Below are 27,178 nucleotides of genomic sequence, written 5' to 3' on the forward strand. Positions count from 1 at the left end.
TGTTCTCCATTGCTTGACAGCCATGCAAACTGCCAGAGTAGTCATTCTGGTCTAGCCTTTGCCACTGTTGACTTGAGCTCTTATTCCCTTAATTCTGAGTTTTTCTCAATGGCTTTTATGATTCTACCTTGGCTCTGAGGAATTAAAAAAAAAAAAGATCAATTAGCTCTTCTTCAAAACGTGAGTTCAGTGGTATATGGAATATTGGAGCCATATTCCTGGATATAGCTTGCTGCTCTCTGGGATAGAATTTTAAGTGCCTGACAGTGTTTTTTGCTTGGAAAAGCTTGCACCTAGTTTCAAGCATACATAAGTGTTTAGAAAACACTAGTTGTGAGGAAAGGCTTTACTACTACTAAGTGTGGAAAAGGTAAGCTAAGTTTACACAGCCCATGGAACTGTAGGTATCAATTATGGTTGTGAGAATGAATTCTCAAAGTCAGGGTCAGTTCTTTCTTCACTGTCCTAGTTATTCCTCATCAGTTTGTAAAGGACATGAGCTTGGGTAGCCTAAGCTGAAGAGCACCCTTCCTTATAAAAAGCATGCCAACAGCAGTCACTGCCTGAAAACTCCCACCCAGCTCTCCTAGCTCGCTTCATTGGCTAGAATGAAACTGAGGCAAAAAGCAGGAAAGGGCCAGTAAAGATAAAATTAATTTATTTGCCCTCACAACTTCATGGGCTGTACTGGGATCCTATAGTCCCATAAGCCTGGCCTGCTGCAGTGGCTAGGGAGTCCAGTTCTCTGGAGTGCCTGCTCCCTTGTCTCGGGTACCTAGAGCTGGGTCCCTCTTGACCCTGTCATCCTGTTCCCACATGCAAGGGGTGCACAGGTCCACCTGCAACAAACCCAGGCCTGCCTCTGGCAGCAAGGATGGCCTTGTAGGTACCTGCAGCACTGAGCCCTGTGGGCTTGGGTGGGTGGGAGAACAGACAAGAGAGGGGTTCAGTGCAGAGAGCTGCTGTTCTGCTCTTCAAAGGCCATCTTGCCCAGAAGTTGGCTGTCCAACTCCACCCCACTTACAGGCAGCTGGAAGAAGTTCATTTCAGCTGCTAAGGCTGCCATGGCAGAAGGGTCCTGGCCAAACTGAGCTCGCAACATGATGTCCATTTTCTCCAGCCTCCTCTTGAGCCGCTTGGCCTCTCGCTCTCGGATGAGCCTGGCCTGCCGCTTCTCTGGGGTCTCATTGGCTCGCTTCAGCCTCATGGCCTCCCGATCTCGCTGCAGACGGCGCGCCCTCTGCTCATCTGTCTCCTGCATTCGCTGCAAGCGCTTGGCTTCACGGTCCCTCATGCGCCTTACCTCCCGCTCCTCAGGGGTCTCATTGTCCCGCCGACTCTTCTTAGCTGTACGCTCTCGTTCTAGCCGCTGCAGCCGTACTTCCAAAGGCTCATTCTGTCGACGCAGGGCCCACTTGCGCACACTGGGGGTCTGGGTTTCCAGTAGCTTCCGGTAGGCAGCACAGTTGTTGCACACAAGCAGAATTCCAGCAGGGTACACTGGAGGACTGAAAGTAGTGTCCTTCCCCTCAGCACTGGAGGGGCCCTCACTGTGAACTGGGGGTAGGGATTCCATATTAAGTACTTCAGGAAGTTTCTCACTGGAAGGCAAACATTTTGAATGGTTAGTGTTTCCTTATACCTAAGCTCACATAGTCAACCCTAATTTACTCTTTTTTATCAGACCAAGTTCACTACTAGAGGTCTTTTTTTTTTTTGATACCAGGGATTGAACTTGGGATCTCACGCTTGCCAGGCAGGCATTTGTGCTGCTGAGCTACATCCCCAGTCCCTTAGAGGTCCATTTTAATGCTTGGGAAACCTGTTCTTTTTGGGCTAGGATATCTACTAAGTTTTAAAGCCCACCTCAAAGAAAAGACTGAGCCACCTGCCACAGCAACCCACCAAAAATCAAGCTGTATAATGTGAAGTTGAGTGATGGTACAGGGCTAGGCTTACTGTGCAAATAAAGGGATCTGGATGTGTGGGCTTCCACTGCCTCACCTTGTCCCATGAAAGGCACCCTCTGCACTGTACACCACGCAAACAGGATAAGAACAGTTCACAGAGCTCCAGTCTTCCTAGGACACAGTGAAGACTGTCCTCACACCAGGTTCCTCTAAGTACCTTACAACTTTTTTCTTCATGCTTTTTTGTAAACATTCTTGTACTTCTTTACATCTCTTTCTAGTTGAGTATATTTGGATGAAGAAAGAAATGAGAATTTACCTCCTTTTGGGGACATCCAAGTGGTATTTCCAAACCTCATTACTCGCATTTCCAAATAGTCATGTGTCACTTGGCTTTTTATTACCTATCCCTTGGCTAACTTTGAACTTGGGAAAGCAGAACCCATACCCAGTAACTTGCTCCCCAGTACAACAGGGTTAGATGCCCAGCTAACCTGTTAAAAGTGGCATGGCTGGTAAAACGGGCTCCACACACAGCACAGTTAGACCGCTGGTCCTCCGAGTGGATTAGGAGGTGGCGACCCAATGACCCTGGGGAGCTAAGGGCCCGACCACAGACAGGACACATGTAGCTCTTGGCACTCACCACTGCTGCAGTATGCTGTAAAACAGAGCCTTAATTTGTCAATTTGCACTACTCCAGGATAATCTGTACTCAACTACTTTCTGAGAAATGTCTTCTTTTTTTAGTTTCAGAACCAGGGACTTAGAACTATTCTTTCTGTATAACTCCTGGAAGTCACAGCTTATTGTGTTAGTGGGGCTTCAAATAGACCTGGCCATTCAAATTATTGTTCCAATTTCATTACCTTGAAGTCTGACCAAATTTTGAGACAAATGGCTGGTCTGAAGAACAGTGTGGCTCCACAGCTCTAGAGGAATTCATGTTCAGAATCATTTAGCTCTCTCTGGCTCACACTGTGTAGGCAAGCAAGTGCCTTTTAAGAGAGTGATGAACTGTAGTGGTATATGTCTGTAATCCCAGCATTCAGGAGGCTAAGGCAGGAGGATCACCACAAGTTCAAGGCCAGCCTGAACTACACAGCAAGACCCTGTCTCAAAAAACAAAAAACAAAAGGTGACGAAGGCCAAATCTCAGAGCTGGCTGTGATTACTGGTATGTCTTTCCTCATTCTTTTAGAAGACAGTCTTTTAAAGAAATACTTCTTGTAAACTAATTGTACAACCCAAGCCACTCTGTGCCTGTGTATTGATCCCTTGTCAATATGGATCACAAGGCACAGGTACTCTGCAGTTGGATTACGGTAAACAGAAAACAAAAGACTATTATTCTGATTCCCTTGTTTATATTTCCACTGGTATTTCAGAAACATATCAATTACATTTTTTTCTTTAAAGGCCTTCATTATTAATATATGTTAGTTTCTGTTTCACTACTGAATATATGTACTAAATAATTTAGAAAAAGATGACATTTAATTTTTACACTGTGTCTGCCTGGGAACCTATTTTCCCAACAAATCCCACTTACAACTCTAAGAAAGTTCTGAGAACTGGAGAGAAGTCTTATGGAGGCAAAACCCCAAGATGCTTCAGGAGACAGAGGCAAAGGCCAATGGAGGATGTGGGCTATAAACAAGCCACCAGCACTTTGGGGGTTCCAGACCTCGTGGTTCCCTATGCCATACCTGGTATACATGAGCAATCAGCTGCTCCCGACTCCCACAGTCTAGCTGACAGAGGGGACACTGGCAGAGTTCAAGCAAGGGGTCAGAATTCAGATTTTCTGTGACCTGCAATTTAATAAACAGGCAATTCATGAAGAGACTTCACTAGTCTCTTCCCTGCTCCCACCTCTTTAACAGGGTTAAAAGGAGCACATCCTGATGTCATGTGTTCTTCTTAGGTTTCCACTGTGGGCTGAAGGAAAAAGAAATGTTTGAAAAGGAATTAAATTTGCTTACATCTTCATTTTCTCCAAGGTTTTCTGCCATGAGCACAGAGGACTGCCCCAGAGAGAGTTGCTATTTTATCTAAGAAATACTGCAGCAAAGGATTAGCATCTCTCCTGCCATCTCCTTGTAGGAGTCTCAGGAAACCATGTAGTGAGAAGGTGATGCCTCAGGTAACATTTTGACAAATTTGCAAGCATATTCTAGTTCACTTTAGAAAGTAAGCTTTCAGTTTGCAAAGGTGGCTGTTCTGCCTGGAAAGAAATGGGGAGTTTTAGGAAAGATAGCTGTAAATGGCAATATGATGTGTGCTGTGACTGAGGGCTGGATTCTGGTGCTGTGAAAGAAGAGGCTTTGTATGAAGGCCCAGAAGACCATCAAGACTGTGACATACAGCTAAGAAGCATCAGGGATGGTGAGAAGGGCAGGGCATTGCAGGACTAGAGCCATGTGTGCTGGGCATGGTGGCACACTCTTGTAATCTAGCACTCAGGAGGCTGTGGCAGAAGGATCACTGTGAGCTTGAGGTCAGCCTAGTCTACATAATAAGTTCAAGACTAGCCTGAACTACACAGTGAGACCCTATCTCAAAAAAAATAATTTTTTTCGCCCAGGGATTTAGCTCAGTGGTTCCGCTGCCTGCCTCGCAAGCACAAGGACCCGAGTTCAATCCCCGGTACCAAAAAAATAAATAAATAAAATAATAATAATAATAATAATTTTTCAAAAGCCATTTTTCACTTGCCTCATGCTCTACTACTTTGTTCCCACCAACAGGCTCCTCTGCATTCTCTAAGTCTTTTTCCACTTTGACCACCCCGCCATCTTCCTCTGATGTGTGGGAAGAGACTTCATCTTGTGTGGTCTCCTCTTCATCACCCTCACTGTCACCTGGAACATACAAACTGGTCACTTGTTCCGATTTTTGCAGGAATACATCCTGAGCTGCTGTCCATCCTGCAGTTCGCAGCTACAATGAAAAACATTTTCAGATCTTCCATAATATAATTTGAATTAGTGTCTAGTTGGGTACAAATCATGTTAAGTGGAAACCAGCTATCACTGTTATACCATATACACAGAAATGAAAAAAATGGAGACAAAACTACATTAGAAAATGGTTATTGGGCCCTCTACATTATCACAAAAATAATCCTTATGAATGAATGGTTCTCAAATATCTCACACTTCAAATAGTACCTCCCCCAGCACCTCGTAACAGGCTCATTCCCACAACATACGACTTCTGATGTACAAACATTTCTTGTTAATATTTTACTTACTTTTCTCTAAAATGTCTGCATAATTTCTCCATGATGTCACACACTATTCTACTCTGAGCTAATATGTTCTCTCTCAACAAACCCTAAGGAAACACCAGCAAGTTTTTCTTCCCCCTTATCAATAAGGAAGCAGTAATAAATTAGGTGAAAATGATGTCACTCTATAGTCTGTTCATTATAGTGGAAAAATCAGCACAGCAACCAACCACAGGTACTCTGTCGCAGTATCCAACTCTCTCTGTTCTTACTCCACTAGTAATCCGGGATTCTAAGCTCAGCATAACCCCCCGCCTTTTTTTTTTTGGTGAGACAGGGTCTCACTATGTAGTTCAGGCTGGCCTTGAACTCACTATGTAGCCCAGGATGGCCTTGTCTTAGTGATCTTTCTGCCTCAGCCTTGAGTGTGCTGGAATTACAGGCATGTACCACCATACCCAGCTCAATGTATCAGCTGTTTCTATTGGGTCTTTGGATTATCCGATGGATAACTAAATGCATTAAGTGGAAGGAATGGGGTTTTCTTCACTTTTCACTTTAGAATGAAATACTATTTCTTGTGACTGAAGTAGAACTGAGTTTTAGTTTTGGGGGCAGGGTGTGGCTGATTTATGTGAGCTGATGTTTGTTCTCTATTACTTATAAGATAGTTTTAAAAAAAGGATTTTTAAAAACTCACTGCAAAATAACAAATGGAGTTCTTTCTAAAAGGAAAGAACTAGTACCCAACAATCATAAGTGGAATCCAAACCTATGGAAGCTGTCAGACTCCAGATCTATCCCAATTTCACCCAGATCCTGGACACTTGGACCTCTTGTAAGTAGAGAGACATACATGGTAGACTTCAGGCTCTTTGTAGCTACAGTGAGATTAAGATTTTCTCAGTAATAGTGCTGCTTATCTTCTCTCTACTATCCTTTGCATAATTTCTAAATCCACCAGTGTCTGGACAAAACTGGTTACATTCTCTTTCTGCATGAGACAGTCCCACCATTCATTATAGTTATATATGTCTATACACCAGTAGCTTGGAGGACTGGATTTGGGTCCTACAAAGATCTATGATGCGTATGCCTTAGTACCAGCTTGAAGCTTCTTTTCATTCATTTGTATCCAGCTCAAGGATTGGCATAGATGAAATCACACTATATTTTCTTAACAGCTTCCTATTTGGAATACTTGTAAGCTTAATATAAGACCATGTTGTATTAAACACATTTTTGTAATTTATTAATTATCCAAATACATCTCTAGTAGAAAGAGAAAGAAAAGAAAGCAAGTGTGCTATCTAGAGGGATGATACACCTTTTCTAGAATGGAAACCTATCAGACTTTTATAGAAGGTGTTGCTATTCTTGTTATTCAAGAAAATGGTGAGGTTCCATAGGTTTTCCAGAAATTTGAGGGTCATTTTTCTATACTTAAGTGATTAGTTACTGAATTTTTTTTACTGGCTTCTATTGCTTAATTATTCACTTGGGAAAAACTGTAGTTCCCAGGAAGTTACAGAACTCTCTTGCTTTTTGTTCTCCCCCAGGCTCAAATTGAAGAAAAATCAGAACTGTCACTCTGAATTGATACTAATAATAACCAGTATCAAATGGATGAGACCAAGAATGTATGGAAATCTTCCTAGGAAATAACCCATTTCAAAATGTATCTGTTCATGCAGGTCATGGAACAATCCATGAGGGTCAATTTGTAAGAACCAGTCTTTTCGGGCTGGGGATTTAGCTCAGTGGTTCCACCCCTTGCCTCTCAAGCACAAGGTCCTGAGTTCGATCCCAGGTACCAAAAAAAAAAAGAACCAGTCTTTTCTATTTCCTACCCACAGATCTACTCTGAGGGCTTTCGTGTAGGAAGACCCTGAGTACAGCATTTTATATACTGCATGATCTCATCACTAAGCAAATCTTGTATAACATTAAAACTGAGCCCTCGAGCAAAAATGCATCAATGCCGCCCTTGTTTTATTGACCTAATCCAGGGGCTACATGAGCATTAATTATCCTATGTCTCTATCACAACCATCACGAACTTATCTCTATATGACACTGTGCTGAGTACTGTAGCCTTGAGTTGAAACATAATGCCAAACCTGCCCTCTCTCTCTGAATAAGCATATGTTCACACTTAGAACATTTGTGGGGGCACCCAAGATCTACATAGTTGCTTCTTTATATCTTCCTCCCAACCCCCATGCACAATCCCCAGAGCACACACACTCTGATAATTCTTCTCCCATTGCCCTGAGTCATTACCAGAAGGTGCAGAACTCACTGCTACTGGAGTCCTGATCTCTTAGTTGTTGGATAGCTTGTCGCTGACTGCCAAGGTCTCCAGGAAAATCAGTTTTCATCATCGCCTGGCGGGCTTGCTCTTCTAGCCCAGCAAATACTTGATCCCCTGGTGGTCACAAGGAAAAATAGTCAGGCCACCAGCTGGGCAGCATATCCCCAGGCAAGCTCATTGGAAAGTCAGACCATTCAAAGGTAGGAGACAGGCAAGTCCCCTGTGGTGGGGTCATTCATCTTCAAGTCAGCTTGTTGCCTCCAACAGCTTCTGGGCACAGCTGCTCTTCCTGGGCAGTAAGCCAGATACTCTAGAAAGCATAGCTTGCTTCTCTTAAATCTCCCTATTCCTGACTCTTCAAAAGGTGAACAATTGCTACTTTACAAATTTAACTGCAGACTCTCAATTCCATTTACAACATTCCATCAGAATTGAGGAAATACAGGCAAAGTGATGGGATGATACAGGACAATAAATCTAGACAAAATCTCTATACCTTAAATTACTAGCATTATGGTCTATCTTGGAGTGCAAATAGGTGCTTCAAATAATCCTTCTAAATAAATTCATCTTCATTCCATCCCATCTTTCATCCACTGTCTTTCCAAGACATACTCTGGAAGTTCTTGCTTGACTTTCTTTTTAATGTCTATCAGAATTAGTATGAGAAAACCAATTGATTGAAAATTGGACAAGGAGGAGAACAGATAACATACAAACTCATTTCTGCTCGTTTTCCTGAAACATACCAACTAATTTACACCAAATAATATTTACTGTCTCCTTGGGACAATGTGCCCCTGACCCCTTTCAGGGTCTAAGAGCCCTAGACTCATCCTTAATTTTGCATTTACTTCTGATGAACTCTGCTTGGGATTCATGTGGTTACTGCAGAGTTAACATTTAAATGCTCTTTTTTTTTTGGTACTGGGGATCGAACTCGGGTCCTTGCGCTTGCGAGGCAGGTGGCAGAACCACTGAGCTAAATCTCCAGCCCCTTAAATGCTCTTTTATTACCAGGATACCAGACATAAGGAGAAGAGTTGGGTTTCTCCAGATTTCCATTATCTCAAAGTGGAAACTATATACCCCATGCCTCAGCCAGCAAAAAGGAATAATAAAAAGCCCCAGTGATATTTTTAACAATACAGCAGGTCCTTTCTTACTGAAGAGAGAAAACAAAGTAAAAAGGCTCAGGTTCTGAGCTAGAAAACAATGATGTAGGAGGAATGAAATGGTGGGGTGATCTATACTGCTAGTTCTTGGGGGGTGAAAAAAGTATTTTTTTAAGACAGGGTCTCACTATGTAGTTCAGGCTGGACTTGAACTCACTATGTAGTCCAGGTTGGCCTCAAACTCATGGTGACCCTCCTACCTCAGCTTCCCAAGTGTTGGGATTACAGGTGTGCACCACCATGCCTGGCTGGGTAGTGAAAAATATTGATGTGGAGTATGTTTCATGTAACTTACTTGGTCATTTGTTCACCAAATACCCACTGAATGTCTACTATATGTTAAATGTTGAATATGAATTATAGTTACTATGCTAGTTCCAAGCTATATGCTTTATAGTCATTACCTTACTTCTCTGCAAAACTATGAGGTCAATATTACCACCTACTTATAACTTACTAAGGAGAAAACTAAGGTCTATTGTGGAACCAAGCATTTAAACCCAAGTCTACCCAACTTTAATGTCTTTCTTCCCAATACTGGGGATTGAACCCAGGGCCTTTGCCATTTTTATTTTAAGACAGGGTCTTGCTAAGTCACTAAGCAGCTCATCTGGGTTCAAACTTTTGATCCTCCCGCCTTAGCCTCCTGGAGTGCTGAGATTATAGCTTATTCACCATGCCTGGCTCTAATGTCTTTCTTTTTTGGGGGGTTGAGATCGAACCCAGGGCCTTGCACATGATACAAATGCACTCTATCACTGAACTATACCCTTACCCCCTAAGGTCCATAGTTTTTAACTACTGTTTAGCAGAGATGTGAGTTCAAGGTTAGAAGGTTCATCAAAGTGGTTTTGCTGGTAACACGTTTGTCTCTCTGTGAGAAGAATGGGTCTTAGCTTGGTGTTGGTGTTATCTTCATACCATAAGAAACTTATATACACAACCTAAATATCAAAATAATGTTCTCAGGGCCAGTATATGACAAAAGGAAAAATGATGGTTCTGAAACCACATCATAAATTATCACGCCTGGATTAAAGTAACTGACATTGTGGCAACTATGACTAATCCTGTGGGTGGGACTGGAGGTGGAGAGTGTGAAAGTGTAATCCTAGCTACACAGCCCTCAAGTAAAGGAAAAATAAGTTGTTTTAAGCCCATCTTCACAGTATCTAAGATGACACACTGGATATAAATTACTGCCAGAGAAAGCAAAAAATAAGCTCTGTGTTGAGTGCTTTCTCATTCCTCTCTGCAGAAGTAAAATAATTTAAGTTCTCCATGTTGGTTTCACTGAAACTGCAAGATCACAGTCAACTAGAATAGTTTTTCAATTCTTCTGGGTAGGTACATGTTTTGGACCAGGAGTCATGGGCAGACATGACAGAAAGGAACAAGTTATATACTAGCATGTAATTATCAAGGGCATATCTTAACAGTGATACTTTGGTCTCTAAAGAAACCTAACCAGAAACCAGCTAGGTTTATAACATGCTAAGAATGAACAATATCTTTTCCCTTTTGTATTGGGGAATCACCACTGGATTAGAAGAAAGGCATCTAAAAGGATATGTACTTTTCAAGATGAGCCAGTAATTGCTTAGTCTTTATCAACACAAACTCAAAATTTGTTTTTGTCAGGCTGGGGATTTAGCTCAGTGATTCCACCACCTGCCTCGCAAGTGCAAGGTCCTGAGTTCGATTCCCAGTACCAAAAAAAAAAATTTTGTTTTTGTCTACTGATGTGGCTTAAATATAACTTCTCTATCCAAGACTTGCTGGCAATCTCACCTAGGATAACTGAGATAAATTAATTCTGTCATTCCTTTTTTGGCAGTTTGGAAAGAAAAGCTGTGCTCTTTTGACCTGGGGAAAATAGCTAAGGTAAATGTTAATCCTGAAGACTATTCCTGTTTTATGGAACACCGTAAGGCAAAATATATAAAACAGCATTTAAAAAGCAGCAGTTCTAGCAGATACTTTAAGAAAAGATAAATGTCACTTTTGGCTAATTTCTGAAACATTGTCCAGAATTATCCTTCTCATAAGAAGTAGGACTTGCTAAAATTGTGTCATGTTGACTCAAGTATAATGTGATCCACAGAAATACTAGTGATTAAGAAGTGCTATAAAATTAGCCAGGTACAGTGCTGCATGCCTATAATCCCAGCAGTCTGGGAGGCTGAGATAGGAGGATCGCCTACCCTGAATGACTTAGCAGAATCCTGTCTCAAAGTATAAAAAAGCCTGAGATGTAGCTCAGTGTGAAGGTCCTAGGTTCAATCCCATTACTTACACACACACACACACACACACACACACACACACACACACTCTCTGTTATAAAATTACCTGTTTTTATAATGTAGAATTATTTCCATCCTGAGACCATTGGAATAGGTTTTAAAAATCCTCTGGTCCCTAGACATTAATGTAGGGCAATCATCTTATTAAATATGGGTATTTATTCATCTTAATAGTTGGGCTCCACTATGAAAAGCAAGGTACTACATCTACTTTTTATTTATTTATTTTTGGTACAAAACTCAAAATACTGTTTGGCTTTGATTTGGCTTAGGTTTTTCAGATCATATAAGAATGAGGCCATGCAAGCTAGTTCACAGTACAGATAAAAAGACTGAGATGAAAGTCTCTAGAACGCAAATATTTTACAACTCTCTTTCTTGGATCCTTGGTACACTTAAACAAATGCAATTTCAGACTGAATGAAATTAAATAAAGCAGCCAAAACATATTCTCTAAGGGAGCAGATGTCAAGGTCAGAAAAAAAAGGAGCTAGTGTGAGGAGCTTACGATTCCATTTCTAGCTGTCGTAACCCACGTGGTACCACCTGTTGAGAACACACCCGTTACCTCAGGAGAATGCCAAATGGGATGAATAAAGACAAAACAAGTTGTGCTTTTTAGAAGAGAAAGGACCTTAAAGGCTTTTATTCCTTCTCCTCTAGAAAAACTTTCAGGTGAAGTTTTCTAGTCTTTCATGTATCTTATAATCTGAAAGTAAAAGTCTCTTAAAATTTCCTTTCTTAGTGGTATGCTTGGTTCAAACTCCCTAAATTTGAGCATTGCAAAAGACTGTGTTTTCTACCTTTCTAGAAATAAATGACAAGATTTGTACTCAGGGGTGACATGGAGACGATGGAGGAGAAGGTATAAAACAGATTTCAATGCAGCAACAGTGTTTCTCCATGACTAACAATTCTGGGCTTTTATTGCAAATGAGTCTATTAATGCAGCAAGTGGGCAAGAGATAAAGAGTTTGTGTGGATATTTCTGCAGGAAAGAATCATTCCAGCAATATGATATAAAAACAGCCCTGAGGAAAACCAAATCAGTGCCAAAGCAGCCTCCCTATCTAAAGTGGATCTGACAAATGTTGCCGGGCTATGGCAGCAGGATTAATGTATCCCTTTAGGCGTGCTTTTAGCTTCATTCCACACAGTCTTCTTCCCAGAAGGCAGATGTAATGAAGCTCAGCCATTACTCTGCTCAAGTGCTGATTGGTTTTGACATTTAAGCAAAGCTTCTGCAGACCTTCCTGTTTCCCAGACCTTGAGTCCATGCTATTTACTTTAAATAGACAAACAGCATTAAATTCAATACATACGCTTGGGTCCATTTCACTGCAAGGTGCATAGGGGACACAAATGATCAGAAAAATAAAATTTCCTTCTTCCTCTTGTCATTACTGTCATGGGCAATGAGAAGATGATCTTTCAAAAAGGGCAGGATCAGCTTCAGTCCCCAAATAAAAAATAAACAGAAGTTCTTAAGAAACTTCTCAGTGTGTTATTTTTTTTGCTCAAGCTTAGTCCATCACCTGGACAAATTAGTCTCTCTGAAAGTAGCTTTAAGAGATGAACACCCAACTCCTTTAATTGACTTATTGGTAAACCCCTCATTTCTATGAAGGGTACCTTTCCTGCTGTCTTCTTGTGGTCTGTATTTATACTTTGTTCATCTTCAACTGCAGAAGGGAAGACAATCCTCCTGAACCCGTGCTGGATGACTTATGCTAGTTATTGAATTTTATCTCTTTGACAATCCTCACATTGGGGCACAGTGCATTTTAAGTGTTTTGGCAACTGCTTCTACATCTTCATAGACCACTCACCTTTATATTAAGCAGTCTTGCACATCCACCTATTCCAGAATACACTTTTTTTTTTTTTTTTTTTTTTTTTTGAGACAGGGTCTTATTATGTAGTTCAGGTTGGCCTTGAACCCACTATGTAGCTGAGGCTGGTCTTGAACTCATGGCAATCTTCCTGCCTCAGTCTCCCCAGTGCTGGGATTATAGGCATGTGCAACCACATCCAGCCAGAATATACTCTTGAAGCATCCAACTGGTCCCATCTTACATAACTTTTCCAAGATTTACATAGAAAATTATATATTGAGGCCTGCTACCCAAATCTCGTTAATCTATAAGATGTCAAAGTCATCTTAATTCCTTTGTTCAAACTATTTTCTCTTCTGCTCTTAAAATTACCCAGAAACGATTTATCATAGTGCCTGGCACATAATGTTTTTTTTTTTGGTACCGGGGATCGAACTCAGGTCCTTGCGCTTGCGCAGCAGGAGGCGAAACCACTGAGCTAAATCCCCAGCCCACATAATGTTTCTAATAAATTTTAATTCTCTTAATTGCTTGACTAAACTATCCTCTCAAATGTAGTTTTGTTGGGGGTTTTTTCTTTTTTTTTTTTTTTTTGGCCTTAAAACAAAATCTTGCATGTTGTGCCTTTAAATTTTCTTCAAAGGTTGTTTCATTTTACTCAATCAGTCCACCGTAATAACAGAGAGGTATCTGTCTCTTATGATCATTTGTGTGAGAATGCTTATCCCCCTAGATCATAAGAAAATAGTTTTCTGAAATCTGCAGAGATGTTAATTTTAAAGGGCATTTTGGAAACACCATTTATGAGCAGTGCCAGAAGTAGAGAGATATATAGCACGTAGTCTCTGCCCCTTATAAGTTCAGAATAGAATATACATATGAAACTGCTGAGAAACAATACAGAGCAACAATGCATGCCTGTTGTCCTATTTCTAGTCTCCTTCATGTGATTCATCCCACACACTGCTTCATAGTATCAAAACTACATTCTAAATGTCACTCCTCTTTTCCTGTATAAAAGCCTTTGGTAGCTCTCTAGTCTACAGAATGAAGTCTGCACTTGGTCCAACATTCAGGCCTCCACAATGCAGAATTATGTGCTATGACTTCTGGACAAATGAAACTTCTGCTTTATACAAAGTCTCCTCATCCTCTGAACATGCCATGTGCACTCCTTCTTGTAACTATTCACATCATTTCCCCACCTGATTTTTCCTCTCCCTTTTCTCCCTCTTTTTTTCAACTCCACTTTCTACTCTCTAAGGTCCAGTTTAAGTTCATGATAAGGCCTCTTCTAGCATGTATTTCCAGGACACAGAACTCTTTTAATTTCTCTCCTCTTAATTTCTGTAGTATATACAGTCTGTAGCATCCCTATTTGGCATTTAGCATATCCTATCTTATATTTTTATGTATTTCTTGTATTTCTCTGTGTGTGTGTGTGAGTGCATGTGTATCTGAAGCTACATTACAGTTTTATACAGTTTTATAGCCCTGATATCAACCACAATGGTTTGTACAAAGTAGGTATCCCTTAACTGTTACTGTGGGTATTAAGGATGAATCAAATGTATATATCCCTAAAGACAGGGCTATGTCCCCCTGTCTTACTCCAGTAACCAGACACACTTTTAGTCCATATATCCAAAACTTTTAACCCTTTCTTCTTTAAAAAATAGTGTATGCCTCTCACCCTAATTCAGGTTACCCTCTCTTTTTCCAACCCTTAACATTCCCAGGTTCCAGAAGACAAGGTTTAGTACTCACAGTGAACTTTATTTGGATTTGTCTGTTTCCGGCGGGACATGTTTTCCTGATCTGAGACCTCTGGCCTTTCCCAGTTCCACGATGTTACTACCTCCTTGCAAATTGCTAACCTACAATAAAAAAAGGGTGTAGTCAGCACATGTCATTTCCCCCCAGAAACTATACAAAATTGAAAGATAAAAAGACTTTTAAAAATAGCTCCTGAGCATATAAAACTCACCATGAGTTGATGAATAATTGAACTAATGAAAGAAGTAAATAAATCTCTAGCACAGTGTAAAGATCCCAAGAAATTTAAGAGGGATTCCTTCAGAGGATTTAGAGAATTGTACTCTAAATCCATCTTTGGAATCCAGAATACTGTTAAGTAATCAATCATCAAGGTCACAGAATAGAAAAGGATCCAACACTCTGGCAACTAGGGTTAGAAGTAGTGGGGGCTCACAGAGATAATCACTGTAGATTGTGAAAGAAAGCAAAAGATGGTAAGAATGTGGCAGCTCATATGTCTCATGGCCACTGGAAGTCAAACTGCTCCAGTGGGAACCTCTAGACATTTTTTTTCAAGAAGTTATCTTGCATAGAGTTAACAGGGCATCATATTCCTGTGAGACAGGCATCCGTAAATGAGAAAACACCATGGGAAACAGAGTGTGATACAGGCACAGTGCTGGGCACTGTAGATGATGGCACTAAAGCAAGGTGCACTCCCAAAGCTGAAGATGGGCTCTTACCAGAAGAGCCAGATGTCATCCATGTTGCTGAATACTAATTAAGCTTCCCAATGTGGAACACCAGCCTGACCCTGCTCACATAAAGTTAATACCTTTACAGCCTCTTCCTATTCCTGCCTCTGTGTAGCAAAAAGACCAGTGGAAGGAACAGAGAGAAAAGCTCCCTAATCAAGAAGTGCAGGGCCAGGGATTTAGCTCAGTGGTTCTGGTGCCTGCCTCGAAAGCGCAAGGTCCTGAGTTTGATCCCTGGTACCAAAAAAAAAAAAAAGAAGAAGTGCTGTAGAGACATGCATCTACTCTTCTGGCACAGGAGGGAAGAGGTCCTGGAGGTTCCTAGCCCAGCTATAAGCATTGTTATAGAATTTGAACAGATTAGTTCCAGAAGCTGTGACATTTTCCTTGGAAGACAGAGTGACTAAACAGATATAAAAAGAGATTCTTTTTCCTACCAAAGACAGGAATACAGATCTGGTCACCTCAGTTTTTGCCTTCTCAAACTGTACTCACATATAAAAATATGAAATTGTAGTTTATTGGTTTCAGAAGAATAAGAGACTATTATTAGCTGTACTTTGCATTTGAGTTAATGAAGATTTGCCTCCTGTTATGCCAACTAACTCCTCTATGTAGCTAGAAAGGACCTCAAACCTGTAATCAGATCCTGGCTCCCCTTACCAAAAGAAGAAAAAAACCGCAAATGGCAAAGACAGGCCTCCACAGGAAGTGGCAAAGGAAGCAGCTTTCAGGCAGTCTTCTATCATATCTGCATATCAAACAGTTCTTTTTCAGACCTTTAAAAAAAAAAACTCCAAACGTATACAGTAAAAACCAATTTTTATTATTTAGAGGACATCATACTGGTATTTAATGGTTTCTGTTCTCTTAAGTTTTCCTTGTGTATATAGTTGGGTTTTTTTTGGTACCGGGGATCGAACTTGGGACCTTGCGCTTGCAAGGCAGGCACCAGAACCACTGAGCTAAATCCCTGGCCCTATAATTTTTAATCAAGTAGTTCTTTTATTGATGGAAGCAATGAATCAGTATCACAGTTCATATTTTCCTCTATGTCTATGAATCACAAGGTGGAGAGCTGAATGAAATGCAAGTTGTCTATTAATTTTTCTAAAATACACCTCTGTTGTATAAATAAAAAGTGGAATTTTGACTAATCTACATTTTCTCCCCATCAAGATCAGAAAATGAAACTGAGATAAAGGTAATAAAGTCCTTTCTGAAGGAACATCAAATAATTCCAGGCAGGCTCTATTCCGATCATCTTGGCAAAATGACAGTTCAGTACTAAGGCTACAAAGCAGAGACAGAGATGAACATCTGCATATTTAAATCAGCAGCGTCCACAGCCTCTCACAAACCTCCTCCTAGTGGCCCAATGGGGAACTGACCAGATGGTACCCCAGGGGGCTTCACACCTGAGGGATCAAAGGACAAAAAAGCGAATACCCTTTCCTTCCACGAAATAAAAAAACACAAAAAGGCCTGTGGACTCATGGACTCTTGAAAATAAGAAAATAAATGGCACTGAAAGGACACTCATGACTACACAGCAAGAGCTCAGAGGTTAGACAACTGTTTTATGGGTGGTAAAGGCTAATAAAACTCATGGACACATTGACCCGGAGGTCACTCTTTCTGTTTTACTTTCAGTACTGCCTCAGTTTCCATGCTCACACCTGAAACTAAACCAAAAATGTAAACGGACAGCTGCCTGAAATCACCATCTGGAAGGAAACTGGGATGGGGAAGAAAGGTAAACTGAGATGGGGAAGAAAGGTAAACTGAGGTTCTGGTCTACAGGGGATTCTGTTTAAAGAGGAAGGCAGCTCTGGCTATAGAGCAAAATCCAGAGTCCTTGGGAGGGTGCCACACCTCTCTTAACACTGTCTCTGCTCTCCTACAGGTGTTAGGTTGCAGCTTCTAGGGCACAGTACAGATTTTAGCAGGAAAAAAAGCCGGATGAAATCCAGCCTTAAAAAGGGGGTGCACTCCCACCTCCAGCTCTGGTGCAGTTCTCACGGAGCAAAGTAAACTCGCCCGAATCCAAGTAATTTGCATCTGCCAAAAACAAGAGAACAAGAAAGCTGGTAACTCAGTCGCCCCCCCCCCTTCCCCGCCCCCCCCCGTGCCCCTCGGGTCGGGTCTGGAGCATGTGTACAATCAGCTGAGACGTTCCCTCTGGCTTTTTAAAGCATGGGCACAGGTAAATTCCCAGGAATTACAGAGGTCTTCGAGGAGGCTCAGACAACAGTCTTCTCCAAATCTAAATTTAGAAGCTCCTCGGCGAGACCCAGCAGCGGAGACCGAGACCCGGGACCGCACTCCCACGGCCATCCTCCCCTCCCCCAGCGCCACCTAAGCCTGTCAGACGCCGGGCCGTCCAGGCTGCGCCTGGCCCGGGCCCACGCGGGACCGCGAGGGGCCGAAAAGGAACTGTGGGGCTGGGGCGCGGCAGGAGGCTGTCCGCCGGGAGGGGTGAGCCCCGGCCGCCGCCGCCCCGCCCCCTCCCCCTCCCCCGACGCGGACAGACAAAAGGACCGACAGCCGGCGACCCAGAGCGGGCGAGGAGCCTCCGCATCCTCGGCCCGGCCCGGAGGAAGGGCGCGGGGGTGTCTTTACCCGGCGCCTCGGCGCTGCGCTGCCTCCGCGTCCCTGGGCCCCGCCTCCGGACAGACGGACCGCCGGACAATGGGCCCCGGGCTGCAGCTCGGGCCGGCCAGGCCGGAGCTCTCCGGGACCTGGCCCGGGCGGGCGGAGGGCGGCTCCGGGCCGAGCCGGTGGCGAGGAGCCGAGGGGCGGCGCTGCAGACGGACAAAGCCAAAGGCAGACAGACGGACGGAGGGGGAAAAAGATGGCGACGCGGGCGACGCGAGCGCGCTGCTCGCGCACCCGCAGCGAGTGAGGCGCGTGCACGAGCCTCACCTCTCCCCCTTCCCCCTTCCCCCTCCCCAGACCGATTCCCCCTCCCCGCCCCCCAGGCGCGCGGGCCTGGCGCTGTGGGCGGGGCTTGTGGCGGAGGGGGCCCGGGGAGGCGGGACTTAGGGAACCTGCATCCTCTTGCCCCCAAGACCACCCAGTCACGTCCTCGCCTCGGTCTTTCTCTGACGCTCTCAGCCCCTTCGTGTCCCCAAACCCACCTGGGTGTGTGAACTCCACCCTGACTATCAGCTCTGATCCTGGTGTCCTACTCGACCATGGTGTTCAGCCACAAACCCACGTGCCCCTAACCACAGCTCCACCGCAGGCTCCCCAGCCCTTACCCCAACCTTAGCACCCCCCACCAACAGCACGAACCCTCCTCTTCACGCTTTCACACCTCTCCGTATCTTCACCCCCTAAGGCAATCAACGTGGGCGAGAACGAGGTGCCACGGCCTCCGTGGGAGGGGCTAAATTCAGCTGTCATAATCTCAGACGAGAAACATCTTTAGACATCTTTTGAACATTTATTTCTCTAGCACTATGGTTGACTCATAAAATAACAGAAGTTGGTAGACCCGGCGTAACTTGTGCTCCTTATTGCTGCTTAAAGGGGATTTGGGGCGATTGAGAGTGGCTGGACTCGTAATAAAACACCTTCTCCCGTCAAAATCCTCTTCACTCTTTCCCTGTTGCCTTCCTTTCCTCTCATCCTGTCTTCTTTTCTTTTTTGTTTTCATCCTGTCTTCGTGTAGAATGCCTACGCCTGCCCCTAACATTGTCTACCTGGGAAAGGAGGGAATGCGATGAAAAGATGAGGTCTGATATTAGAAGATCAGGTTTGAGTCTCAGCTTTGCCACTGACAAATCGAGACGTTGGGCAGGTCACTTCCCTGTGTTGAGCCTCTGTTTTCTAAAAGTAAAATGAATTATAATGTAGTAATTCCTGCCCTCTACTGTCATAGAGTTCTTGTGTTTGGTTAAATAAATTTGTGAAAGCATTATGCAAATATTTCTTATGATTACTGGACCCACAAAGGCAGAACTAATGAGAATGCTGCCCCTGCTGAGAAAATGACAAGTTCTGGTATTTGCATAAAGCGTTCTTGCAGACTGTCCTTCTCCCAAATTTCCAACAAGATGATATCATTGTCTGCCTCTTGTGTCTAATACGATAGAATGGCTGTATTGAAGACTCTTGGTCCTTCACAATTCGTGGTAAATAGCTCATTCATTCATTCATTCATTTATTGTAACAGATATTTAGGTAGGAATCGTGTAACATCAGTCAAGGAAATATTTTAATTTCATTTAAAATTTTAATTTCAACAGAAATTGAAATATTTTTACTCAACCAGTAAGATTTCAGACTTTTGTGTAAGAATGCAAGTAGGAATAGACATTAGCTTTTATACTTCACAGTAACTCTTGATTAGTTTGGACTAAAAGATGCAAACTTGGCTTTATTATGCCACTTTGAAATTGACTTAGTTGGTGTTTTCAGCAGATGAGTTGCTAACACGTAGAGTTAGCCTCCAGTGAAACTTCCTGGATTCATTACTAAATTATTGTGTGAAGTTGGGCAGCGTGGGCTGGATTATATCTTTGTGGTACAGCAAATGCTTAGCATGTTCAATGCCCTAAATTCAATCCCCAGCACTTGGGGTAGGGAAGCTGTGCAGCTTGTTGCAGCTTCTGATAAAGTGACATCATAATAATGCTATTCTTATAAATTTCCTGTGCTCTAAAAATGTCCTTGAGGTGTTGTGACTCAGAGTTATAGTCAAATAATAATTAAAAAATTATTAAATAATCAATGTTTCCTCTGCTCTCATCTGAACTAGTTCTAGATCCAGAAGACTTTTTAATTAATTGTGGATCCCCCCCCCCTTTTATCTCTACTTTTGCAGTCTGGTCAGAGTTATGCTATTATTTTGCCACTTCAATTATATTAACTCCTCCCTTAAATATCTTCCTAATCCAGTTTTGTTTTGCTTTGGTATGGGGATAGGACCCAGGTTTTTACATATGCTAAGCACACACTCTACCACTGAGCTATACCTCCAGCTCTGAAATACATTTTATATTTATTAGCTCCCACAATTAAATTGTTAGGGCTTTATATTACAATAGTAATTGCAGGAAAATTTAAAAACCTATTTTTTGGGGAAAATTTTTATTAAGGTATAATTTACATGCCATGAAGCTTGCCCTTTTAAAATGTACAATTCAATAAATAAAATTTAAAAATAAAATGTACAATTCAGTGGATGTTAGTATATTCACAGGGTTGTGGAATATCACTGTTAGCTTTCTGTTGTTATGATAAAGTACCTGAGAAAGATTGACTTAAAGGATAAAAGCATTATTTGGGCTCATGGTTTCAGAAATCTCAGTCCATAGTTTCTTGACCTCTATGCTTTGGGCTTTTAGTAAGGCAGAACATCATGGTGGAAGCATGCTGTAGAACAAAGTTACCTCTTAGCACCTGGGGGGGACGGAGAAGAGAGAGAGAGAGGGATCTAATATTATCCCCTTCAAGGGCATGCATCCAATGATCCAGTGAAGTAACTTCTACCTCTGCTAGCCTCCATCTTTTAAATGTTCTACCACTTTCCAAAGCTCCACAGGCTATGGACCAAGCCTTCAATACAGGGCCTGTGGAGAATTTAAGATCCAAACAGTAACAGTTACCACCATTTAATTCAAGAACATTTTCATTACTCCAAGAAGAAATCTCATACCATTAGCAGTAAGTCCCCATTCTTCCTTACCCTATCCCCTGGCAATTGCTAATCTACTTTCTGTCTCTGTGGATTTGCCTATCCTGGACATTTCATATAAATGGGATAACACAATATCGAACCTTTGGTGTCTGGCTTCTTTTACTTAGTATAATGTTTTCAAGGATTATCCATGCTAGTGTGGGTCAGTACTTCATTCGTTTCATTGCTGAATAATACTCCATTGTATAGATTTATGACTTTTATTTATCCATTCATCATTTGATGGATATTTGGCTTGGTTCCACTTTTTTGGCTATTATGAATGATGTGCTATGAACATTTGTGTACAATTTTTGTGTCAACATGTTTTCAGTTCTCTTGGGTGTATACATATATCTAGGACTAAAACTTCTGAGTCATGTGATAACTGTGTTTAACTTTTTAAGGAAGTGCTCATGTATTTTCCAAAGTGGATGTGCTATTTTGTAGTCCACCGGCAATATATGACTATTTCAATTTTTCCATGGCTTATTTATCTGGGACAAGGTCTTGCTGGCTTTGAACTCACTGTATAGGCCAGACTGGCCTCAAATTTGCAGCAATCCTCCTGCCTCAGCCTCCCAGGTGCTGGGATAACAAGTGTGCACTACCATGCCAAGCTATTATTTTCTTTTTTCACTGCAGCTACTAAAGTGCATATAGTTATATATAATTGTGATTTTGATTTGAATTGCGTATATCTTCATGTGGTTACTATTGACCATTTGGAGACTGTCTATTAAAATCTTTTGCCCATTTTAAAATTAGGTTGTCTTTTTATTACTGTGTTGCAGTAATTTTTATGAATCTGGACACTAGACCCTTGTCAGATATGTGATTTGCAAACTTTTTCTGTGGTCCTATATATATTCACTTTGTTACTCTCTTTTTTTTTTTCTGGTACTCGGGATGGAACTCATGACCTTGCATTTGTGAGGCAGGCACAGTGCCACTGAACCCTCTTGAAGTACCAAAGTTTTTTTATTTATATGAAGTCCAATTTATTTTTATTTGGTTGTTTGTGATTTAAGTGTCATAGCTATGAAACTAGGACCTAGATATGACAATTTTCACCTGTTATTTCTTCTAAGAGTTTCCTAATTTTGGTTCTTACATTTAGATCTTTGATACATTCTGAGTTAATTCTGTATATGGTATGAAGCAGGGGAGTTTAATTTAATTTTTTTTTTAATTTAATCTTTTTTTGTATGTGGCTACCCAGCTTTCTCGGCTCCATTTGTTTTTGTTTTTTGTTTTTGGTACCGGGGATCGAACGGACCTTGTGCTTGCGAGGCAGGCTGCAGAACCACTGAGCTAAATCCCTGGCCCCTCAGCTCCATTTGTTAAAAAGACTTCTTTCCCCCACTGAATTCTCTTGATAGCTTTGCTTAAAATCAAATATCCAGCCAGGCGATCACAAGTTCAAGGCCAGCCTGAGCTACATAGTGAATTAAAGGCCAGCCTGAACTACATGGCAAGACCCTGTTTCAAAAATAAAAAATAATCAATTGTCCACAAATGTGTGGTTTACTTGTCTGGGCTTGCAATTCTGTTTCATTGAACTATATGTCTATCCTTATGCTAGATTCATAGTTTTTTGAATTTATGGTTAAATTGCTTTTTTTTTTTTTTTTTTTTTTTGCAGTACTGGGGATTGAACTCAGGACCTTGTGCTTGTGAGGCAGGTACAGCACCACTGAGTTAAATCCCCAGCCCTTAAAATTGCTTTTGAACAGCTTTTGAATTTGTACTTAAATTCTAGGACTACTAGTTTTTATTCTTTCAAATTCATTTAAGGAAAAATTAATTTTTTAGGATTACAATGATGATAAATGCTATTAATACAACTAAAACTTTGCAAATTTTTTTGATCAATATATTGACTGTAGGGCAGGGGATTTAGCACAGTGGTTCTGCCGCCTGCCTCGAAAGCGCAAGGACCCGAGTTTGATCCCCGGTACCAAAAAAAAACAATCCAAAAATATATTGACTGCAAAGCAAGAGTACTGATTTAATGCATTTTCTTTGTATTTACTGATAAACCCTATACACACAAATATAAGACCAGGAAACAAATTAAATGTAAGACCAAGATGCAAAGTATATGGGTATATGGAAAGTATAAAATATCGTCTCAAGATCTGGGTTCAAGGGCTGGGGATTTAGCTCAGTGGTGCTGATGCCTGCCTCGAAAGCACAAGGTCCTGAGTTCGATCCCCTGCACCAAAAACAAAAAACAAAAAACACAACAACAACAAAAAGTAAAGACCTGGGTTCAAGACCTGATTTTGACACATTGCTGTTGGTCTTGGATTGGTCACTTCACTTTTTTTCTATAAAAACTGATAAGGGACCGGGGATTTAGCTCAGTGGTTTTGCTGCCTGCTGCAAAAGTGCAAGGACCTGAGTTCGATCCCTGGTACCCAAAAAACCAAAAAAAAAAACTGATAAGGATTTCTGACCTACAGCTGCTTCATAGACATGTGGTGAGCCTTAAATTGAGCTAATGTGCTTATCAGCGCTTTGTGGACTGCAAAGTGTCAGAGATGCTTACTATTTATATAAAGTCCTAATTAACTATATATATATATATTTTTTTTTTTTTTGGTACTGGAGATGGAACTCGGGTCCTTGCGGTTGCGAGGCAGGCGGGGAACCATTGAGCTAAATCCCCGGCCCCTAATTAACAATATTGAATAGTGCTCTGAAGAACTGTTCTGCAGGTGCTGTAAAAAACGATCTTGATTTCTTCCCTGGCCTTGCTAAGATAGCCAGAGTTGTTCCTATTCCATTGTATCTTCTTTAGCCTGAGCTATCTGAAACTTTCCCATTTCTAAAGATTAGTACTTAATGCAAATATCTCTATCTTCATCATCTTCCCTTCTTTCTCTTACACAATGTGCATTACTGTACTTTTATTGCAGGAGTCAGCAAACTTTTCCTAAAAGAGGCCAGATAGTATTTAAATATTTTAGGCTTTGTGGCTTTGTAGGCAACATAAGGTCACTGTTATATTACTCTTTATCCCTTTCCCAACCTTTGAACAATGTATGTTTGTTTTTCAAGACAGGGTCTCATTATATAGTTCAGATTGGCCTTGAACTCATTATGTAGCCTATGTGGCCTTGAACTTGTGGTGATCCTCCAGCCTCAGCCTCCTGAGTGCTGACATTACAGGTGTGTTCTCTTGCTTAACAATGTAAAAGCCATTCTTTGCTGGAGGAGCTGTATAAAAACAGGCTTGACTGATCGGGGCCTTCAGGCTCCTTACTGAGATTCTTATTCCACGGGTTTCAAACTCTGCATTGTTTTAATTATAGCTATTAGTTGTAATAATTTAAACAAAAAAGGGTACAGAGTTGACCAAAGAAATGTGTGTTAATTTTTCTCCCAATAGCAAAACAGGATTTTCAAGTGAAATAGTCTGAGTCAGTTTTTGATTACGTTTAGCTTCTGAATGAAACCAGTCTCTTTAGAGAGGGATAGAGATACTGCCTCTCTTCTCATCCTCCCAGATAGTATTTGAATAACTGGTTGATTGTGTTACAATTCACAAATGATATAAGATCTGAATAATTACACAGGTGAGTTTTGCAAAAATCCAGGACACAAGTAATGACTGCTGAATCAAAACAACTGAGTAGGAAGCAATTTTTCTAAATGAATTGCTTAATTAGACTGGGGATTAATGCCTTTTTTTTTAAGCTTATTTTTATTTCCATGGCTTGAACAAGGTTGCTATAATGTCAAGGGCATGGGGAAATAGAAACTCTCATACTTTGGTGTTAGCGGTACAAATTGGAACTTCCTCTTTGAAAGGTGATTTGGCAGCATCTATTAAAATAAAAAAATGTATATACCCTTTGACACAGTTGTTTCTGGGAATTTACCCAGTAAATACAAGTCATACTGACAAATATCTAGTTACTGCAGCATTGTTCACAGCAGTAAAATATTGGAAATAACCTAAAAGCCCATCAGAACAGCTCTGCTTTAAAATTAAGGTACACAGGGCCAGGGATTTAGTTTAGTGGTGCCATGCCTGCCTCGCAAGTGCAAGGTCCTGAGTTTGATACCCGGTACCAAAAAAAAAAAAAAAAAAGGTACACATACACAACAGAATATTATGTAGCCCTTTCAAGGAATGAGAATTATTGATAACTATTGATATGGAAGGGACAATCTCCAGGATATATACGATAAAGCAAGTTACAGTAAAGTATGTCTAGTATGCTACTATATGTGTAAAAAAAAAAAAAAAAACCCCAAAACCCCAAAAAACCAGATGGGCATGGTGGTGCAGGCATTCCTGTAATCTCAGCACTCAGGAAGGAGGCTGAGGCAGGAGGATCACCTCAAGTTCAAGGACAGCCTGGGCTGTGAATTCAAGGCCAGCCTAAATTAGCAAGACCCTGTCTCAAAAAAGTATGTCACTGAAAGGGTATCAGTAGCATTCAACACTATCTGTTGATGCCAGTTGTGGTGGTGCACACCTGTATCCTAGCACTCAGGAGGCTGAGGCAGGAGGACCACTGAGAGTTTGAGGCCAGCCTGGGTTCCACAGTGAGTTGAAGGCCAGACTGAACTACGCAGTGAGACTCTGTCTCTTAAAAAAAAAAATACATAAAAAATAAAAGAATCTGTTGAACACTGTTCTAAGAGCTTTCATAAACCTAAGACATTTAATCACAACAATTTTATCGAGGTGGGTGATATTATCCTCACTTTATAGATTAGGTAACTTCCACAAAACCACGAGAATCTGGTAACAGTGGTTACTTCTACAAAGGGGACTGTAAGACTAAGGTTCAGAGTAGAAAGATTTACTTTCATTGTATATCATTTTCAGCTCTATGTGGTTTGCCATCTTTATGCATTGCTTCAAAGATTTTAAAGTTAAATCACCATAAACATATTTTGTTATCCACGCATCCCATGATGAACAGTTGGATTGCTTGCACTTTTTGGCTAGCAACTATGAACATTTTAAAACATACTTAAAAGTAGAGGAAATAGTACAATAAACCTAAAATGTACCAATAAAAGAATTTTAAAAAATAGTACAATAGCCATCATCTAGTTTTTGCTGCCATTTTACAGTACACACTTCTTAAAATAACAGGATATTTTCTTATAAAATAACAAAATAACAATTCTTGGGTTATTTTCTGCTCCATGATAAAATTTCCTCAATTATCCCCCAAACGTTTTATAACTGGTTTTCTTGAAATCATATCTAAACAAGGTCCATGTACATTACATTTGGTTTCGTATCTCTAGGGTCTTAAAATTGGAGCGGTCTGCCCTCACTTTTTTTTAATGCTATGATCTTGCTGCACAGTAACTCAATTTATATATGGAGTATTTACTGGAAAAAAAATCACATTTTAAAGCAACCAAATACTGTGTATTGAGCTGCCAGAACCTGGTTTTATTTCAAAATGCTGCAAAATGGAATACATACAGTATCGCTACATTCATAACAACCTCTCACTGTAACGGCTGGCTCCGTACCTGTCCTGCGACTGCCCCAGGACAATTAAGCAAACCAGTTTTGGTCTCGGCAGATGCAGCCTCTACAGCAGGGGGCAGGCTTACCTTCTCCTGGAAGCGGAGTCCAGGAAGCCCTTGCCAATGCAAGCCGAACAAATGGTTTTCAAGTTAAAAACAAAGATAATCAAATGAAAAGTTTCCTCTGAATATAGAGATACTCGAGGGAAATTGCCAGAGAATGTGGTGCCGAGGAAACGTATTACTGAATTTAAATATACAGGCCAAAGAGGTTGTGGTTGGAAGGGTAATCAAGATGGGGCGGAAGAATTGGCGTCAGCAGAAGGAAACGGAGACTGGCAGGTGGAGAGTAGCATAAACAGCGGTGCTCTGCCAGGGAGGGAGCGAAACCTGTCCGTCTCTCTACAAGGGGACAAAAACCCGGACGCAGGTGAAAGCCGCCGAGGGCGAAGGGAGAGGCGAGACAGGGAGTGGAGCAAATCTCAGCGAGGAACTCCGGCAGTAAGAGAGGCAGTTCTGGAGCTAGTTTTTCCACTGGCTGGATCAATCCGGGACAAAGGTACTAGGTACGGACTCGAAGAACAGGGCATTGCCAACCGCTTCACCACACCCTGGGAAGAACTCAGGGCGCGCCCCAGCGGATGACTCACAAGCGTCATGGGTACGCAGTACAACCGGAGCCTCCGCCAAGAGAAA

General features: G+C 41.5%; 1 protein-coding gene across 10 annotated transcripts; it reads right to left on the minus strand.

The window, feature by feature from the left end:
• Positions 1-641: 641 nt before the first annotated feature.
• Positions 642-27,147, minus strand: Znf821 (zinc finger protein 821). Of its 10 annotated transcripts, none has more exons than XM_013071510.3 (8): positions 26,570-27,147; positions 17,284-17,346; positions 14,540-14,649; positions 7,445-7,570; positions 4,629-4,774; positions 3,620-3,724; positions 2,405-2,571; positions 642-1,601 (listed from the first exon to the last, which is right to left on the minus strand). In XM_013071510.3, exons 3-8 carry the CDS (start codon positions 14,577-14,579, stop codon positions 947-949), a joined length of 1,239 nt encoding a protein of 412 aa, XP_012926964.1. In that variant the 5' UTR covers positions 14,580-14,649; positions 17,284-17,346; positions 26,570-27,147; the 3' UTR covers positions 642-946. The 10 variants fall into 10 exon arrangements, with proteins under 10 accessions (XP_012926964.1, XP_012926963.1, XP_087068140.1 ...); XM_013071509.3 differs by lacking the exon at positions 26,570-27,147 and adding an exon at positions 18,426-18,612; XM_087212014.1 differs by lacking the exon at positions 26,570-27,147 and adding an exon at positions 18,583-18,601.
• Between the last annotated feature and the right edge of the window lie 31 nt (positions 27,148-27,178).

The sequence above is a fragment of the Heterocephalus glaber genome, unplaced genomic scaffold (assembly GCF_053883595.1).
Source record: "Heterocephalus glaber isolate CG9 unplaced genomic scaffold, H.glaber_assembly_v1.0 deba00000071, whole genome shotgun sequence".
Taxonomy (NCBI): domain Eukaryota; kingdom Metazoa; phylum Chordata; class Mammalia; order Rodentia; family Bathyergidae; genus Heterocephalus; species Heterocephalus glaber.